General features: G+C 33.3%; 2 protein-coding genes and 1 long non-coding RNA gene across 9 annotated transcripts in view; 2 read left to right on the forward strand and 1 right to left on the reverse strand.

The window, feature by feature from the left end:
• LOC111696079 (uncharacterized) lies at positions 1-17,052 on the forward strand. Of its 6 annotated transcripts, none has more exons than XM_023465608.1 (16): positions 1-158; positions 1,266-1,351; positions 1,942-2,044; positions 3,219-3,248; positions 3,342-3,384; positions 5,462-5,517; positions 5,745-5,844; positions 6,141-6,219; positions 6,652-6,780; positions 7,324-7,439; positions 8,076-8,169; positions 8,437-8,483; positions 9,210-9,274; positions 9,721-9,800; positions 15,054-15,166; positions 16,974-17,052. In XM_023465608.1, exons 1-15 carry the CDS (start codon positions 119-121, stop codon positions 15,147-15,149), a joined length of 1,164 nt encoding a protein of 387 aa, XP_023321376.1. In that variant the 5' UTR covers positions 1-118; the 3' UTR covers positions 15,150-15,166; positions 16,974-17,052. The 6 variants fall into 6 exon arrangements, 4 of the variants coding, with proteins under 4 accessions (XP_023321376.1, XP_023321377.1, XP_023321378.1 ...); XM_023465609.1 differs by lacking the exons at positions 15,054-15,166; positions 16,974-17,052 and adding exons at positions 10,517-10,582; positions 11,077-11,157 and having other exon boundaries at positions 3-158; XR_002763998.1 differs by lacking the exons at positions 15,054-15,166; positions 16,974-17,052 and adding exons at positions 10,834-10,920; positions 11,077-11,133 and having other exon boundaries at positions 4-158.
• Positions 11,314-12,079, reverse strand: LOC111696080 (uncharacterized). The gene is made up of 2 exons (XR_002763999.1): positions 11,889-12,079; positions 11,314-11,435 (listed from the first exon to the last, which is right to left on the reverse strand). It is a non-coding gene; the product is annotated as an uncharacterized LOC111696080 (long non-coding RNA).
• Positions 17,000-20,145, forward strand: part of LOC111696078 (anoctamin-4) — a 13,524-nt gene continuing 10,378 nt past the window's right edge. For both annotated transcript variants that reach the window (XM_023465604.1, XM_023465605.1), the window contains exons 1-2: positions 17,000-17,121; positions 18,193-18,241. In XM_023465604.1, coding sequence (XP_023321372.1) covers positions 17,090-17,121; positions 18,193-18,241 — 81 coding nt within the window. In that variant the 5' untranslated portion in view covers positions 17,000-17,089. The remainder of the gene's footprint in view (positions 17,122-18,192; positions 18,242-20,145) is intronic.

Raw genomic sequence — 20,145 nt, forward strand, 5'->3', positions numbered from 1 at the left:
CACAGTACACTGTCTTACAATTTCAATTAAAATATTTAAAAAACTTTTAATTTCTCCGCAAACCTTTTCTTATCTCTTGAGTCCTGAGTGCTGAGCCTAAGTAGTAGTATATAGCGAAATGTCGGAGATAGCGTATGGAACAGCTGTGATAGGAGCAGGTTAGAAATATATAATTCTTATTTTTCTTCTCCGTAAGCAAAAACTGAAAATCGAATTAATGTTGCTTTGTCACGTAAAAAAAATCAAAAAACAAGCTTTATTGAAAAAGAATGTCGAAAAAACACTTTTTATTATTTTCTCACTTTCATAAAAAATGACACTTTTCTCTTTCATATATTTTTTAAACCATACTCTCTAAAGTTTTAAGATGTACTAGATTTTACATGTATATTAATAGCATTCTTTTTTCCTTTTGAGAAAATTAAACTACATTAAGTTTATGCTTTTGTTATTGTCCTAGTTTGACATAAAGAATGTCACTTGGACGAGAAATGACATGAAAATACCGTATTAATGGGGGGATTAAAAGATAAAAAAATTTAACTACAGGTTGAGTAAAAAGTAAAAAAGTTTTTGTTTTCTTGTGGTTTAAGGTATAAAAACATTAAAATGTGACGAAAAATCAAATATAGTTTTGGAACATTAAAGAAAAATCCAAGAAACCTTTTCCTTTAGAAAAAATTAAATATCTGTAAAAAGGAATTGAGTCTTTGCCACAAACACAGATTTACTAGTCCCAATATCTTTAAAATTTGATGGTGTAAACCTGTGATATTTCAAACTTAATTTATATTATCTAGCATAATTCATAGTTTGAAATATTTAAGTTCTGCGACATTGGGTTGAAAAGATATAACGATTAGAAAATCAGAGTTTGTTGCAAAGACTCAATTCCTTTATGAGAAATTATTTTTCCAAAATTTCATAAAAATTCATCAATTATTGAATGAAATATGATTACAGATTTAAAATCGGCAAACAAAATATTTCACGAATTTAGAATAATCATTTTCCATCAATTAAAAAAATTGGTTTCGCGGATTTTTTTAGAAGGTCCAAAAATAATTTTTGAATCTTTTGCCACATCTTAATTTTGTGCAAAACATCGCTAGTTCCGTTNAAACATCACTAGTTCCGTTTTTTTTTATTAACTCTGTTTGCATTTTTTATTTAGTAGAAATCCTTAATTTATTAAGATGTCATTCTGCAAAATGTTGTTTCTAGAGTATAAATGTAAATATTATTTCCAAACGGGTTCTGCCTAGGGATGATCGGGTCAGCAGCAGCTCGTTATTTACCCGTAGGTCAATCTGACCGACCTAATATACTCATAGGACCCATAGAATCCCAGGTATACAATATACACTACAATAGGGTTTAATTCCTTTAGCCTCCGCACCAACCCAAAACGGTTAATTTAGAAGAAAACTCGAAATCATCTTCCCCACCCAACCAAAGGAAAATAGTGGGACACCATACAGAAATTTATACAAATCCCATGATATAAGGAGGTTTATTTATGTTAACTTACAGGTACAACTTTTATATCTCGTTGCTCTTCCAGTTTGCATTTTGCATCCAAATAAAACAAAACAAAAATGAAATCACCTTGATTCATAGGGTTTCCAGCGAATGAAAACTTTCGCGAAAAAATGCCTAAAAATTTTGTTCGTATTCGTATAATTGTGCATAAAACTTGTGGAATTCTCTGCTTATATTTATTATATCATAATTAATAATTTCTCTTTCATATTTTTTTCACAAAATTTTCGCATTTTCCCCAAAAAATTTACACATTTCTTTTTTTCCGATAATTTTCGCATTTTTAGCGACCGAACGAAATACGAAAAATGCGAAATTTACGGTGAAATTTCTATTTTCTTGAAACGATTTACCCTTATCGCTGAAAACCCTACTTGAGTTAAATGTTTTTATTTCTAGAGTAGTGAAACGGGAGTATACGGAGCCTGGTTTGATGAAGGACGGATTACAAGAGTATTTGATATTTCACAGACATGGAGAAATCTAGCTAAATTTTCCATAGGCAGCAGACAAAACTATACAGTCTATTAATTTTTTTTTTTTCATTATTTCCTTAAAAATATTATGATGTATATATTGGATTACACACAAAGAATGAGGCGACCTGAATCTATTTAAATATGAGGATTCCAAGGTTAAAAAAAGCCTACTGCCTTCAATAAAGTCTTTTAATAGAAATTAAATAATAGTTGCAGGGAATAATGAATTTAATAAAATAGTCGTCTTTGAAATCTCATCCTTAGTGGGTAACCATGTATAATACAGGTTTACCCAATAATATTAATTTTACAATAAAGCACAATTTTACAATTCCTTACACCCGACTTTAAGACCCAATCTTCGACCAAACTCTGACGACAGCGTGTGTCATGTGATTGACAACTGAAAGATCTTCGGCTCAATGAAAATAAAAAACAAAGAATGAGACGACCTGAATCTCTTTAAATATGAGGATTCCAAGGTTAAAAAAAAAGCCTACTGCCTTCAATAAAGTATTTTAATAGAAATTAAATAATAGTTGCAGGGAATAATGAATTTAATAAAACAGACGGTATAAATTCCGTAAAGTCGTCTTTGAAATCTCATCCTTAGTGGGTAACCATGTATAATACAGGTTTACCCAATAATATTAATTTTACAATAAAGCACTTGTTTTATTTTTAGTTTTAAGAAGTATTTGCCCAATTATCATTGACTTGTGCGTAAGAGCTTTCAATCATTGGATCATTGTGAATTCCAACTTTCCAGAGCCCGCGATTTAAAAACTTCGGCTCAAGCCGTAATTCCTTAAACCCGACTTTAAGACCCAATCTTCGACCAAACTCTGACGACAGCGTGTGTCATGTGATTGACAACTGAAAGATCTTCGGCTCAATGAAAATAAAACCGATCTTGGTTGGCTTTAGTGGAGAATAAGGATCAATGTTGAGTCTTGTTCTCATAAAAACTGGGAATGCGCCAATTCCTACCATGAAAATTCGACAAATAGAATATTAAACCGGTTTTTTGAACTCAACTCTGTGGAAAATAAGATGCAGCTTGAATCCGAAAGCTCAAGCCGTAAAGGCCCAACGACAGCTTAGACCCAAGCCATATTTTTCAGAATTTTTTAAATCGCGGGCTCAAATAAAACTGTTTAAGATCTTTTTATAGTTCTAGTTTTGTCTCCTGTTTAGAAAGGTATAGGGAGATAGAACGTGAATCAGGAAGGGGGAGGATAAATAAACTTTTTATGATTAGGTTTTATGAAAGGCTGAGGATTTAGTATTTTGAAATATTTTTATTAATTCTCCGACCAGGGATTTCATTCTTCTCAGAGGTTGGATATCTCACTGTTGTCAGGCAAACCTTTGTGAAAATAATTTATAATAAATATAAACAAAAAATTGTTTTTAAAAAATTTCCAGGAAACCAATAATTTCTTGTATTTGTGTAAAACTTCTCTTGTCAAACTTTAATTGTGTTAATGATGCTAATAGTACACTAGGAGGAAAACTGTTTTAATACTATTTTTATTTTAATTACAGAAAGACATAAGCAAGCACACACAGATCGGAACTTTTGTGTGAACATTGTTAATCTTAAACACGCTTAATATCGATATCCTATGGGGCACTTTTAAAGAAATTGAGTTTTTGTCACAAACTCTGATTTTCTAATCCCAATATCTTTGCAACCCGATGTTGATAGACCTTAGATATTTCAAACCATTAATTCTGTTAGATTAAATAATATAATTTTCTAATATCATAGGTTTACACTATCAGATTGCAAAGATATAGAGGAATTAAATCAATCTGTAGATTTTCATTATATGGATATTAACGCTTGATTCTGATGTACACAATGCAAAGGTTCTGACTTTGTATAAAATAAATGAATAAAACAGGGAATAGTTTAATCATAGATTGATAACAATACAGATAGAACCCTAAATGTCGTCTTTACAAGAATTAGGGATTTTCGTTCACAATAACCCAATGGCAGAAGCCCAAAGGAGTAACGCGCATGCTCTCTCTCTGTCTTGTAATTTAACACGTTATGCAAGTAACTCCTTTGGGCTACTACCTCAGGGTTGTTGTTAACGAAAAACATCTAAATCTTGAAAAGACGACATCTAGTGTTCTATCTGTATTTTTAGCAATCTATGACTTTTATACAATAAAATCGTTGACAAGGAAAAGTTTACAGATTCCCCGGGGAAACTGCTCTGTTTCATTTTAAATTGTAAAAGAAAGCCAAAAGCTGGCGAGAGAACGCATTAGCTTGATTTAAAGATCGAATATTAAAAAATTGCCTTAAAAGTTTTAAAAATCAATTATTTAATTAGATATTTTGTGTACTATTATACTATTACAGATTTCCAATATATAAAGTAAAGAAAACAAAAATTGTGTGAAATTACACTAAATTATCTAGCATGATCAAAATTACACTAAATTATCTAGCATGATCAAAATTACACTAAATTATCTTGCATGATCAAAATTACACTAAGTTATCTAGCATGATCAAAATTACACTAAATTATCTAGCATGATCAAAATTACACTAAATTATCTTGCATGATCAAAATTACATTAAATTATCTAGCATGATCAAAATTACAATGAAACCAGGGGGAGAAACTAGCCTCCAAGAGGTCAAACCAGGGGGAGAAACTAGCCTCCAAGAGGTCAAAACAGGCCTCCAAGTTAATTTCAAATCCTTCTGTTATTATTGTTGGTTCAACCAGGTTGTCTTAGATGATCAATGATAAAATTTTACTCCTCCCCTTTCCCTGCTGGGGCCAATTTCTTCACTTGGCATCTTGTTCATTTTTTACCCATTCTGTAACCTAACTGGCTGGACTCTCCAGGGTTGGCCTAGCCTAGTTGGTAAAAATAATTTTTTACCTTTCACAGTTTTAAACCTCCCATAAGGATACCTTTTCTGTTCCTAAACACCTACATTTAAATATCCTTGAATTGTACTATGGTCCAGCAATAAAAAAATGTTTAATCCATAAAGTATTACATTCCTGAGCCGGATGAACTCATATAGAGTTGTTTTCAGTGGAAAGATCGTTTTTCTTCCATTTCTATGAAAAAAGATTACTTGCATAATTCTGTGCGTAAGTAAAAAACAACAAAAATAATTAAAAATAATATTTTTTCTTTTCTTACCTCTAAACCAAAACTATTTCAACTAAACAAAAACTGTAAACAAAGTACAATATAAGTTGACACATAAAAAAAAACACTTTTATCTTTTAACCTGAACGATCACAAAAATAATTTTAAATTTTAATCCAACTTTTGCATAATTCAGTGGAACGCACTGAAATTTTGAATTAAATATCAAATCATTTTATTGCCACAAAACATACAAAGAATGAATAACTTTGATCAGTATTTAAAATCACATGGTTTGAGTACAGAAGAGATTACAATAACATGGAGAAATTTCAGGAAACCGCAGAAATTCTTCGAGAAGGTTTGTGTTCAAACCTTCTTCATAGCATAAACTCTAATATTAATATATACAGTGTGTACAAAAAAATAACGACAGTTAGAGAGTCTGCAGAATTAAAAGTTCTATATTTTGGCTTTCTGTTGATACTTTAGATACTTAGAAAGGCTTTATTCCTAATTTTCTTTTTTGGGACACCCTGTAGTTTAGAATTCTGAGATAATTTTAGTTCCTGGACAGATAATGTTTAGAAGGATATAGATGTGAGTACCTGGAGGAGAAGGATTTATCTGTAAAATTTCCCTATCTCAAGTTCCCTCCTGATGTAGTTGGTTTCTATCAACCTGACAAGTAAGGATGGAAAAAAATAAAACCATTTATAAAATCTTCAAAGGAACTTTCGATTTCAAGTGAGGTTTAAAGAGGGACATACTCGATTCACAACTGTACCCTGCAAACCTTTATCTCAGCAACAGTTGGAAAGTGTTGAATTCTGCAAATATCCGCCTTTGTCTCGCTGCATAAATCCGCAAGTCCCTTTTATTGAAGAACCACAATTGAACGTAATCAATATCAATTTGGACAGATCAATTTTATCATTTTTGTGTATACACTGTATGTATAATCCCTTTTTTATTTACATTTAGATCTGGATATTTGAATCCTCGTTCTCTTATCAGAGCAGAACAGGAACTCGCTTCTGCTCGTGGAGTTGTGAGAAAACAGGAAGATTAAATTTTTACTGGGTTTCTAGATATTCATTTTTTTTCTTGTTCGTCTCTTTCAGATTTTAAAATGTCAGAATACTTGATCAGTTTGGTCTAGAATAGATTTTATATTTTACTAAAAAGTGTGTAGATCAAAAAGAAAAGGCACTAGATTTAAGAAAAGAAAATAGATTAAGATTAGTCCCAATAGAAAAGAGCAAATCACTCTAGATTAAGTTTATATTCAATAAATATCCTTTAAACTGCAGTTAATATAGCTACTGATTGAAAAATTGTAAGACGGTTAAAAATTGGTTTCTAACCTTCTTTGTTGAGACCTTATTGGACAAACTTGAAATGTTAAAATATTTTTTTAGTGCATCAAGATAAATTTCAAGCTTTTATCCATAATCTTTGCCAGATATTCTTGTAAAACTTCTTTTATTTCTAGGATGTAGTGGTGGAACTAAGACGAATAGAGAACAGGTTCCATCTTCTACTCGGCTCAGGAGAAAGATTGGTCTGTAACAAGGTCCTCCTGGCTACCGGAGCATACATCAATATTTCAGATATTCTCCAGGTATTTTCAAACCAGACCAGAGTTTGTTATTCTCCAGGGATTGAGGGTATGGCGGGATATATGACTTAATCTTAATCTATATATGTATAAGGTTGTAATCTCTGTTTGTCTACTTGTTTGTATGTCGATCAATAACTCGGGAACCCCTAAACCGATTTGCCTCAAGTTTTGATTGGGGAACTCGGGTGACCTAGGGGAATGTTCTTAGCTTAGTTTTGAGATTCAAAGTTGAGTGGGTCAACTTTTATTGGGAAACATAGCTAAAATCGTAATTTATGACAAAGCGCGGGTAAACGGCGGGAGTAATCGTGATTACCCAGAGCAATGCTGGGCTCACAAGCTAGTATGGAATAAATGCGTTTTTGCATGGTTTAGAGATCATATGAGTTTGCAGTCTCTATATTCTTGTTAAGCTTTAAATGTTTTAATCATTCTTTCGTAAAACTTGTTCAATTCTCTAATAATTAAACTATTTTTTTCCAGATCACAATAATTTGAAAAATCTCTTAACTCAACCTAGCTCATGTACTGCTCTGAACACAGGATATTGTCCCTGATTTGGACCTGGAGCTGAAACTTGTCGGACAAACTGTCGGATATATTCAAGTATCTGAGGAGGATGTATTAAAGATCAAAACCATGCCGAACATAATCACAAGGTGGGATTTAAAGATCATTAAAAAGTTTTTTAACCGCACTGAGATTTTTCTTTAATTTCAGTGACTTTAAAGTTTTGAATTTTATTTGACAGTCAATCAAATTGAACATATGCATTTGGATAACATTGGATGGAACCTATATCCTCCCTCCTATTCTGTATTTAGTTATGAGTCTGGAGAACTAGATGGAACCTATATCCTCCCTCCAGATCAAAACCATGCCGAACATAATCACAAGGTGGGATTTAAAGATCATTAAAAAGTTTTTTAACCGCACTGAGATTTTTCTTTAATTTCAGTGGCTATATAGTCTTAAATTTTAATTTGACAGTTAATCAAATTGAATATATTCATTTGGATAACATTAGATAGAACCAATATCCTATTTCCTCCTACTCTATTCTGTATTTAGTTAGGAGTCTGGAGAACTAGATGGAACCAATATCCTCCCTCCTATTCTGTATTTAGTTATGAGTCTTGAGAACTAGATGGAACCTATATCCTCCCTCATATTCTGTATTTAGTTATGAGTCTTGAGAACTAGATGGAACCTATATCCTCCCTCCTATTCTGTATTTAGTTATGAGTCTTGAGAACTAGATGGGACCTATATCCCCCCTCCTATTCTGTATTTAGTTATGAGTCTGGAGAACTAGATGGAACCTATATCCTCCCTCCTATTCAGTATCCAGATGGAAACTATTATATAAAAATTGGACATCATGACAAGGAAAATAGAAAATTTTATCTTTTTTCAACCTTCGCATCGATTTCTTAAATGTCCTCGTCCAAAAGAATTGAATGCAATTAAAAAAAAGATTATTATTTCTTATTTTCATGAACAGAGTTCGAATTCTTATAAGCAATTTTTTTTCTTAAGTCTCAGTTAGTTTGCATGAAGATTGTTTTAATTAGCTTTACCTTTGATTATAAATAAAGTAAAAAGAGTAAATTTCAAAGCAAGAAATGAACAAGATTTTTGAAAACAACTTCTAAGTTTGAAAGAGAACTGCTGAGTAAGGAAGACGTTGAAAATTGGTATAGGTAATATAGATTTTAATTTGTTCACAGTGAACAAGTCGTTCTAGTTTCGTATCTTTAGGAAGTACAAAATCATTTATCGATAATCTTAAGATAATTTATCAATTTTTCTATAATTTAAAGATATTAAATATTTTGAGAGATTTTACGGAAACTTTAAAATATACAGCACACATTTGCAATATTTAAAATATACATCACACATTTGCAATATTTAAAATATACAGACACATTTGCAATATTTAAAATATACAGCACACATTTGCAATATTTAAAATATACAGCACACATTTGCAATATTTAAAATATACAGACACATTTGCAATATTTAAAATATACAGCACACATTTGCAATATTTGGAAGAAAAAAACACAACAACAAATGATTAACTCAGCTTTTCATTAACCCAGAGATTAATTTACTAAATTTTGTAATGATCGTAAAAAAGATCTTTTTTATTTAATGTCACCAAGTGACCAGAGAGGACGCGAACCAAGACTAAGTTTCGATTGAGACTAAGATAAGGATTGACGCTTGAGATATGTTGGACAGAATATTTATTTTTTTTTCAACCAAAAACCAGAAAATCAGTACGACAAACCTCTTAAAATTTGGTTTACTTTAGAACATTAGAGATTTAGACTAGAAATTAATAAATACATATCTTCAAATATTTATTTTATACTTTTATCATTTTGGAGGAAAACAAATTTTAAAAAAAAATCTAGATCAGGAAAAGGGGACGCCGAAGCTGTTCTAGAATTCACTAAATTTATCAGAAATCTAATTCCAGGTTAATCTTTATTATTAAAAATACAGATGGACACAGTACAACCAAATTATTTCTTAAAGGGAGTGTTCGCGAAAAATGAAAGGGGGTATAGGCTTAATGCGATAAAAAAGCGCTTTTGATCGCTACTAATCTTACTTCTATCTGTTGCGTCTATAAGGAGAAAATTGATAAAGACGTCTCATACCGAAGAGCGTAGCATTAAGCCTATACCCCCTTTCATTTTTCGCGAACACTCCCTTTAAACAACTTGGTATGCAAATACAAAATGTAAATCATTTAAAAAGCTGTTCAATAAATGTATATTCCTACAATATGGTAGAAAGGATTCGATTATTTTTAAAATGTCTTTATAGTAAATATTTTACGTATGCAGAGAATTTTGAAGTTTACTAGAGTTTATTTTTTTATATCGGAAGCCAAAATTTTAGTTGAATTAAATTTTTTAGAAATTCAAGGGTTTAACGTATCTGGAGGATGCTGTGTTACAAGTTGTACAAAAGATAAAGATGCCCCCTTATTAAGACAGGTATAAAACAGGATGTCCTATAAACATGGGAATTGAGCTATTAATTGGAAATCGTCTATGGTAAGAAACATCGTTTTATAAGCTAAAATAATAATACAGGGTGTCCCAAAAAACATGGGAATTCAGTGACGAATTCGATATCGTCTTTATAAATAATTCTTTGATTTAGTATTTTTATACTTACTGAGAAAGCTGTAATCTGTGATAGTTTCGTCTGCTATGTTCACATTTTGTTTGTTTATGTTTTGACTGCAAACGGTTGTACTTAGTAAAACAAGAAAATTGCAGTATACAAGCAGAGTAAGCAGACATAATAACATTATGGCTTTTGAAATTATGTATTACAATGCAAATTCATAACAAAGACGATATCCAATTCGTCACTGAATTCCCATGTTTTTTGGGACACCCTGTACATCTGCTAAATTATAATCGGGAAAAGGCTGTTTTGTTATTCTGCTAAACGTTGTATGTTATGTATGTGTAAAATTTTTGCAAGAGGGAATCTCAAAATCGTCACTTATTTCCCGTGTTTACTGGGATCAACGAGGTTGGGAGATTGTATTACATCCGCTCAACGTTACATCCGTCCTACGATACTTCGGACCTACCCGTACGTGAGTTTTCAGCAGCTTCAAGCTGCTGCTGGTCCGATCCTCTGTAGGTCTGATAAGCACTTCATTGAAAAAAAGTTAGTGTATACACAATATTTGAAGGTCGGATGTGCAACATCAGCAGGTAGGATGCACAATATTAGTAGATCGGATGCACAACTTTAGCAGGTCGGATGCCTGTCCTAATCGCAGCGCTCGGCCCAGAAAATGTCTTGATTTAAACTAACCCCACCCCACATATTTGCTATAACTTTTTCATTTGATAAATGTGGCCACAGCGCTCAGCCCCCCTAGCCTGTCCTAGCCGCAGCGCTCGGCCCAGAAATCGTCTTAACCTAACCTAACCCCATATAATGGCTATCAATTTGTTCATATACCCTGGAATACAGCAATATGGAAGAACAGTATTATTACTCTAGGTATACCCTGGAATACAGAAATAAGGAAGAACAGTATAGTTACCCTGGTTATACCCTTGAATACCGAAGTAAGGAAGATTACTCTAGGTATACCCTTGAATACTGAAGTAAGGAAGATTACTCTAGGTATACCCTTGAATACCGAAGTAAGGAAGATTACTCTAGGTGTACCCTTGAATACCGAAGTAAGGAAGATTACTCTAGGTATACCCTTGAATACAGAAGTAAGGAAGATTACTCTAGGTATACCCTGGACTAGTTGTAGCTGGAGGTGGATGTGGATTTGCTGCTAAATCTTGTGACGAAATTGGTAGAATTGCTTCAACACTTTTAAATGATATTGATTAATGTAAATATAAAATAAATAATAAAAAGTTCGCAAAATAAATAGATAATCGATTATGCATGGAATGAAAATTTTCTGGTCATTAAAAAATGGCATGTAAGCTTAGTTTTTAGACTCTTTAATCATAACATTGCTAAACAGTTTCATATTTTTATTCGGCATCGTTTTCATTGACTTAAAGTTTTAATGGAGGACGACATTCTAAGTTTTCTTTGGCTGGAGATATCCCAACTTGTCATAAATCGGATGGTCCAACCTTAAACCAAACAATTAGTCAATTTTACTGGAAGGATAAAAATGTCGTCCTTTAAAGATTCAGAACGGAAATTAAATAATACAGATATTAATAAATATTCCTTTACTTGCACATTGTTTGTAAATTCAAGGTCAGTTTTCTTCCTCTGAGATTTATTATTCAACTTTTTTCTATCTTTTCCTTTTTTTACATATTCCTATTCTTTTTAACAACGCCCTTTCCTAAAGTTAAACAATTGTTTTCTACATTGAATTTACAGCAGAAAAGTTAATAATGGAAAAAGAAAAAAAGTATTAAGTATTTATTTTTATTTGTATTAATTCTATGTTGAATTATTAATAAATTTATTTCTATTATTTATTTAAAACTATTGTTTATATTTTTTCCCATTTGCTTTATTTACGTGTTTTTCTGACAAGGTGTAGAACCTACATGCTCAAAAACAATACTTACTTGATACTTTTGTGTTGATCTTCAGTGTTCCATCTAGGAATATGTAGAGGATTTTTTTAGGAACTAATGATCATCTGCTGGAAGAATGGTATATTCTAGGTTTGTGAATTGATCCCAGTGATCATTGTGGATCTAATGTAGTAGTCATACTTGTTTTTGAATACATTAATATTTTTGGCGGATTTAACATCTTGTGGTAGTTTATTCCATGAGTTTACAACTCTATTATGGGTAACTTAGGCTAATAAAACTAATTTTTTTCAAAGTGAACATTTTTTTTACAAATGGAAATTTTAATTTTTCTTTAAATTCCACGGGCAACGCCGGGCACTTTAGCTGTTCAACAAACCCGATTTTATACAGAGGTTTGAACTTTTGGATTATTAATCTCTTCAGAAAACGCGAATCCTTTTGTTTTTGACGGATTGAGGTAAACACTTTAAGACTTTTAAAGTGCTATCAAAAGATTCGGTCTCTGGATACTAATATCCTAAAGATAAATATTGGAATTAAACGTGGGTGATTAGAAATGTCGTCTTATATTTTTTCTAGTCTATTAAAGTTGAAAATAGGATCGAGAGACAAGTGAGATTTAAACCATTCTCAGACAGTTACATATTTTTATAAAGAAATACGAAATTTCCGGAAAATTCAAAATAAAATAATATTTTTTAATGTTTAAGAAAATAAAAGCTGTGTTTGCAATTTGTTTGTTTATGATTTGACTACATACGGTTGCACTTATTAAAACAAGAAAATTACAGCATATAAACATAGTATAACTTGTCCGTCTTTACTGTTTATCTTGCGAAGACATTATAGACACATCTTTACAGCCATTTACCGTTTTCACTGAATTCCCATGTTTATCATGGGACACCCTGTATATGACATTAAAATTCTCAATTTTTTCGCGAAAGCAAAATTTAAAAGTTATTGTTATTGCAGAGAATAATCATGCAAGATCCTGCAGGATCTAGAAAAAATATAAGGGCGATCCCTAGCTTGGTTGTTAATAATTCAACAATTCCCTGGTTGCACTCCAATGTACCAAAAGTCCTTACATGGCGTAACTGATAATTGGCGGAAGCTGAAGTGTCCAAATAAACATGGGAATTCAGTGACGAATTCGATATCGTCTTTTTCAATATTTTTTTGATTTGGTATGGTGATACCCAGTAAGAAAGCTGTAATCTGTAAGAGTTTCGTCTGCTATGTTTACAATTTATTTGTTTATGTTTTGACTCATACAGTTGTACTTAGTAAAACAAGAAAATTACAGTATACAAACAGAGTAAACTTGTCCGTCTACACTGTTCATCTTGCGGAGACACCTATACAGTCTTTTACCCTTATAATAAAATAGATTCTAGCAGACATAACACTATTATGGCCTTTTAAATTAGGTAGTAAAATGCTAACTCATAACAAAGACGATATCCAATTCGTCACTGAATTCCCATGTTTTTAGAGACACCCTGTATTATACATTTTTTCAAAATATTTTTATCGATTTTTTCAGAGAAATCCAAAAAAGCCCTAATCTACCTCTCTAACTTAATCAACTTCATAAAATTAAAGACATCGTTAAAAATCGCACCTCCTTAACCATCAATTGTTGTTGACGATCAACCAACCTTATCGACCTAAACGTTAAAGAACAGCCTATATTTCATAAAAAATCGTTAATTTAAAAACTTAACTTAAGTTTTTTGAACAGAACAACTATGAAAGTAACGACCGTGGAACGAACAATTCAGCTGAAGTCTCTCTTAAATGAACGTGGAACGAACAATTCAGCTGGAGTCCCTCATAAACGACCATGGAACGAACAATTCAGCTGGAGTCTCTCTTAAATGAACGTGGAACGAACAATTCAGCTGGAGTCCTTCATAAACGACCATGGAACGAACAATTCAGCTGGAGTCTCTCTAAAATGAACGTGGAACGAAAAATTCACCTGGAGTCCCTAATAAACGTCCATGGAGCGAACTATTCAGTTGGAGTCTCTCTTAAATGAACGTGGAACGAACAATTCAGCTGGAGTCCCTCATAAACGACCATGGAACGAACAATTCAGCTGGAGTCTCTCTTAAATGAACGTGGAACGAACAATTCAGCTAGAGTCCCTCAAAAACGACCATGGAACGAACAATTCAGCTGGAGTCTCTCTTAAATGAACGTGGAACGAACAATTAAGCTGGAGTCCCTCATAAACGACCATGGAACGAACAATTCAGCTGGAGTCTCTCTTAAATGAACGTGGAACGAAAAATTCAGCTGGAGTCCCTAATAAACGTCCATAGAGCGAACTATTTAGTTGGAGTCTCTCTTAAATGAACGGTGAACGAACAATTCTGCTGGAGTCCCTCATAAACGACCGTGGACCGAACTATTTAGCTGGAGTCTTTCTTAAATGAACTAGGAGTGAACAATTCAGCAGGAATCCCTCATAAACGACCGTGGAGCGAACAATTCAGCTGGAGTTTCTCTTAAATGAACGTGGAGCGAACTATTCAGCTGGAATCCCTCGTAAACGACCGTGGAGCGAACAATTCAGCTGGAGTCTCTCTTAAATGAACGTGGAGCGAACAATTCAGCTGAATTCCTTCATAAACGACCGTGGAGCGAACTATTTAGCTGGAGTCTTTCTTAAATGAACGTGGAAGAAACTATTCCAAAAATCAAGAATATGTCTAGCCCTTTTCAACCTTACATTTTCTATTTTGAAGAAAAAATATATAATTTTAACTTTGTATGAAATCATGTTTTCTAAATGTTAAAGAATGATGTCAGAATTGATTTAATGATTTATAAACTGTAAAGTTTCATGAATCTAATTTTAGATAAATTATAAGCTCACCAAGTTCAACTTCTAACCTGGATACAGTTTTCATTCACGATACAGGAGCCCATGGATACATTCATGATACAGGGATACATTCATAATACAGGGATACATTCATGATACAGGCATTCATTCATGATACAGGAGTCTGGATATATTAAGGACACAGGCGCCTGGATACATTTTGATACAGGATCCTGAAAAAATTCATGATCAGGAGTCTGGATACATTTGATACAGGAGACTGGATACATTTGATACAGGAGGAATATTGGGTACATTTATGATACAGGATCCTAAATACATTCATGATACAGGTAGAACCTGGATACATTCAAGATACAGGACTAGGAGGAACCTGTTTCGCGCCGATCGACGACTTAAATCAGCATTCTGGAATAGTTTCTCTCTGATTGAAAGATACAGAAAGGTAAAAGGAAGTTTATTCATCTTCAGGTCTTTATACACTAAAAATATGATACAATTAGAAAATATATACAAAGTATCACTGAAAATATATAAAAATAATACGACATAAGATTAATTTACATACCAATGACACTCTGGAGCACAAGAACCTACATGTAGCTGTATTTAGAACATACTGAATACTGACTAATTTAATGGAAAGTTCGTGCACATAGTGTAGTACGCTCAATATTTGTAAATAAATCCCGTAACATAACATACAGCAAATAGAGGAAAAAGGGGCGTTCAATTTTCAGAAGAATTAATTCATTAGACCTAACAGTCCATCTAAACCATACAAGATCGCGATACAAACTCGCGAAACAGAACCTGCATTCATTCAAGATATAGGAGGAACCTGGATACATTCAAGATACAAGAGGAACTTTTATACATTCATGATACAGAAGTCGAGACTTGATACATTCATGATACAGAAGGAACATTGATGCATTCATGATACAAAAGTCGAGACTTGATACATTCATCATGATACAGAAGTCGAGACTTGATACATTCATGATACAGAAGGAACATTGATGCATTCATGAAACAGGAGGAACCTTGATACATTCATGATGCGTGTAGAACTTGAATACATTCATGATACAGGAGGAACCTGGATAACTTCATTTTACAGAAGGAACCTTGATACGTTCATGATGCATGTAGAACCTGAAAACATTCATGATACAGATAGAACCTGGATACATTCATGATACAGGAGGAACCTTGATACGTTCATGATGCGTGTAGAAACTGAATACATTCATGATACATTTATTATGATACATTCATGATACAGGTAAAACCTGTATACATGTTCATGATACAGAAAGAACCTGGATACAGGTGGTACTTGTATACATTCATGATACAGAATGAGCCTTGATACATTCATGATACAGAAGGAACATTGAAACATTCATGATACAGGAGAAACCTTGATACATTCATGATGCATGTGGAACATGTAGATACACGATGCAGAAGGAGCATCGATACATGGATGGTACGGGTAGAACCTTGATACATGGATGGTACAGGTAGAACCTTGATACATTCATGATACAGGTAGAACCTGGATACATTCTCGATACAAGTAGAACCTGGATACATTCATGATACAGGAGGAACCTAGATACATTCAGAATACAGAAGGAACACGGATACATTCATGAAACAGAAGGCACCTGGATACGTTCATGATACAGAAGGAACCTGGATACACGATTCAGATTACTGAAGGAATATTGATACATTCATGATACATGAGGAACCTAATACATTCATGATACAGAAGGAACCTGGATACACGATTCAGATAACTGAAAGAATATTGATACATTCATGATACAGGAGGAACCTAGATACATTCATGATACAGAAGGAACCTGGATACACGATTTAGATTACTGAAGGAATATTGATACTTTCATGATACATGAGGAACCTGGATACATACATGATACCGAAGAAACCTTGATACATGATACAGAAGGAACCTGGATAGACTAAAGTAATTTTTGAAACCATTCGGGCACTAAAGATGAGAGATTTATTTATAAACGCAAAATGTTAAAAATACTTGGCTTTACGGGTTTTAGAGCAAATGTCAAGTATTTATTACAATTTTAAAGCGCAGTTTTTTATTTTCATGTTTACTTGGAATATTTTTTGAACCCATAAAACTAAAATTCGTACATATTCTGACCATTGTATAGAGGATTGAAAAATAAGTATCGATTTATTGAACCTTTTGCTTTCAGTTGGAAAGTTTACCGGAGATAAAACCTTGGATTACGGAGGTTTATCACGTTGTTCCGTCATCATTCTTATATTCAACCAGTAGTTTCAACCATACCTAATCCACAACTAGAAATTCATGAAATCTGGAGAAAAAATCAAAACTTTTAGGGAAATCGTTTAATCTACATAATCAAGGTCTTCCCTCATAAATGTATATATATTTATATAGTAGCTATAGCTGGCCGAACGGCTGGACCAAATTGGCTGAAATTTTTTCGGGGAACCCATTAGATACCCTGTGGGTAACTTAGGCTAATAAAACTAATTTTTTTCAAAGTGAACATTTTTTTTACAAATGGAAATTTTAATTTTTCTTTAAATTCCACGGGCAACGCCGGGCACTTTAGCTGTTCAACAAACCCGATTTTATACAGAGGTTTGAACTTTTGGATTATTAATCTCTTCAGAAAACGCGAATCCTTTTGTTTTTGACGGATTGAGGTAAACACTTTAAGACTTTTAAAGTGCTATCAAAAGATTCGGTCTCTGGATACTAATATCCTAAAGATAAATATTGGAATTAAACGTGGGTGATTAGAAATGTCGTCTTATATTTTTTCTAGTCTATTAAAGTTGAAAATAGGATCGAGAGACAAGTGAGATTTAAACCATTCTCAGACAGTTACATATTTTTAGAAGGAAATACGATATTTCCGGAAAATTCAAAATAAAATAATATTTTTTAATGTTTAAGAAAATAAAAGCTGTGTTTACAATTTGTTTGTTTATGATTTGACTACATACGGTTGCACTTATTAAAACAAGAAAATTACAGCATATAAACATAGTATAACTTGTCCGTCTTTACTGTTTATCTTGCGAAGACATTATAGACACATCTTTACAACCATTTACCGTTTTCACTGAATTCCCATGTTTATCATGGGACACCCTGTATATGACATTAAAATTCTCAATTTTTTCGCGAAAGCAAAATTTAAAAGTTATTGTTATTGCAGAGAATAATCATGCAAGATCCTGCAGGATCTAGAAAAAATATAAGGGCGATCCCTAGCTTGGTTGTTAATAATTCAAATAAAAGAGTATCTAACCTTATTTTACAACCTTGGTTGAAATCTACCTTCCTTAAGATATTCTCACATAACTAACCTAGGATAATAATAATGCTTTTTTTTAAACTGAATAAATGATAATAAGCTACACGATTTTTGTTTACAGTTGTACAGGAAACTGGACAAATCAAAGGAAACCAGATCTATACTTTCAGGTGATATCCAACCCATTCCTGCAGGTGATATCCAACACATTCCTGCAGGTGATATCCAACCCATTCCTGCGGATGATATCCAACCCATTCCTGCAGGTGATATCCAACCCATTCCTGCAGGTGATATCCAACCCTTTACTGCAGGTGATATCCAACCCTTTCCTTCAGGTGATATCATCTCACACTTGAATCTCGATAGATGCTTTCCAACCCTTTCCTGCAGGTGATATTCAACCCTTTCCTTCAGGTGATTTTTAACCCTTTCCTGCAGGTTATATCCAACCCTTTCCAGCAGGTGATATGCAATCCTTTCCTTTAGGTGATATCCAGCTCTTTCCTGCAGGTTATATCCAACCCTTTCCTGCATGTGATATCCAACCCTTTCCTGCATGTGATATCCAACCCTTTCCTTCAGGTGATATCCAACCCTATCCTGCAGGTGATAATCAACCCTTTCCTGCAGGTGATATCCAACTCTTTCCTGCAGGCGATATCCGACCCTTTCCTGCAGGTGATATCCAAACCTTTCCTTCAGATGATATCCAACCCTTTCCTTCAGGTGAAATCCAACCCTTTCCTTCAGACGATATCCAACCCTTTCCTTCATGTGATATCCAACCCTTTCCTTCAGGTGATATCCAACCCTTTCCTGCAGGTGATATCCAACCCTTTCTTTCAGGTGATATCCAACCCTTACCTTCAGGTGATATCCAACCCGTTCCTGCAGGTGATATCCAACCCTTTCTTTCAGGTGATATCCAACCCTTACCTTCAGGTGATATCCAACCCTTACCTTCCGGTGATATCCAACCCTAACTTTCAAGTGATATCCAACTCTTATCTTCAGGGGATATCCAACCCTAACCTTGGGTGATATTTAACCCTAACCTTCATGTGATATCCAACCCTAAGCTTCAGGTGATATCCAACCCTAACCTTCAGGTGATATCCAATCCTATCCTTCAGGGGATATCCAACCCTAACCTCAGATGATATCCAACCTTTTCCTGCAGGTGATATCCAACCCTATCCTCCAGGTGATATCCAACCCTAACCTTCAATTGATATCCAACCATATCCTGCGGGTGCTATCCAACTGTTTTATGGAGAATATTAAATATTTTAGTTTAGGACGGTTCAGGAGAATATTAAATATAATAGTTTAAGACGGGTTCAGGAGAATATTAAATATAATAGTTTAAGACGGTTCAGGAGAATATTAAATATAATAGTTTAAGACGGTTCAGGAGAATATTAAATATAATAGTTTAAGACGGGTTCAGGAGAATATTAAGTAGAATAGTTTAGGACGGGTTCGGGAGAATATCAAATATAATAGTTTAAGACGGTTCAGGAGAATATTAAATATAATAGTTTAGGACGGGATCAGGAAAATATTAAATATAATAGTTTAAGACGGTTCAGGAGAATATTAAATATATACAATAGTTTAAGACGGGTTCAGGAGAATATTAAGTAGAATAGTTTAGGACGAGTTCGGGAGAATATCAAATATAATAGTTTAAGACGGGTTCAGGAGAATATTAAATATTTTAGTTTAGGACGGCTCAGGAGAATATTAAATATAATAGTTTAAAACGGGTTCGGGAGAATATCAAATATAATAGTTTAAGACGGGTTCAGGAGAATATTAAATATTTTAGTTTAGGACGGCTCAGGAGAATATTAAATATAATAGTTTAAAACGGGTTCAGGAGAATATTAAGTATAATAGTTTGGGACAGGTTTAGGAGAATATCAAATGTAATAGTTTAGGATGGGTTCAGGAGAATATTAAGTTTAGTAGTTTTGGACGGGTTCAGGAGAATATTAAGTTTAATAGTTTAGGACGGGTTCAGGAGAATGTTTAGTTTAGTATTTTAGGACGGGTTCAGGAGAATATT

This window comes from Eurytemora carolleeae, unplaced genomic scaffold, assembly GCF_000591075.1.
Source record: "Eurytemora carolleeae unplaced genomic scaffold, Eaff_2.0 scaffold113, whole genome shotgun sequence".
Lineage (NCBI taxonomy): Eukaryota > Metazoa > Arthropoda > Copepoda > Calanoida > Temoridae > Eurytemora > Eurytemora carolleeae.

Bases quoted from the DNA above. Each gene is read 5' to 3' on its own strand.
- LOC111696079 (XM_023465606.1), top strand. From the start codon at position 119: ATGTCGGAGATAGCGTATGGAACAGCTGTGATAGGAGCAG. The intron at 7,440-8,075 runs GTGGGATTTAAA...TTCTGTATTTAG, and splicing joins ATGCCGAACATAATCACAAG to TTATGAGTCTGGAGAACTAG. The intron at 9,275-9,720 runs GTTAATCTTTAT...TAAATTTTTTAG, and splicing joins TATCAGAAATCTAATTCCAG to AAATTCAAGGGTTTAACGTA.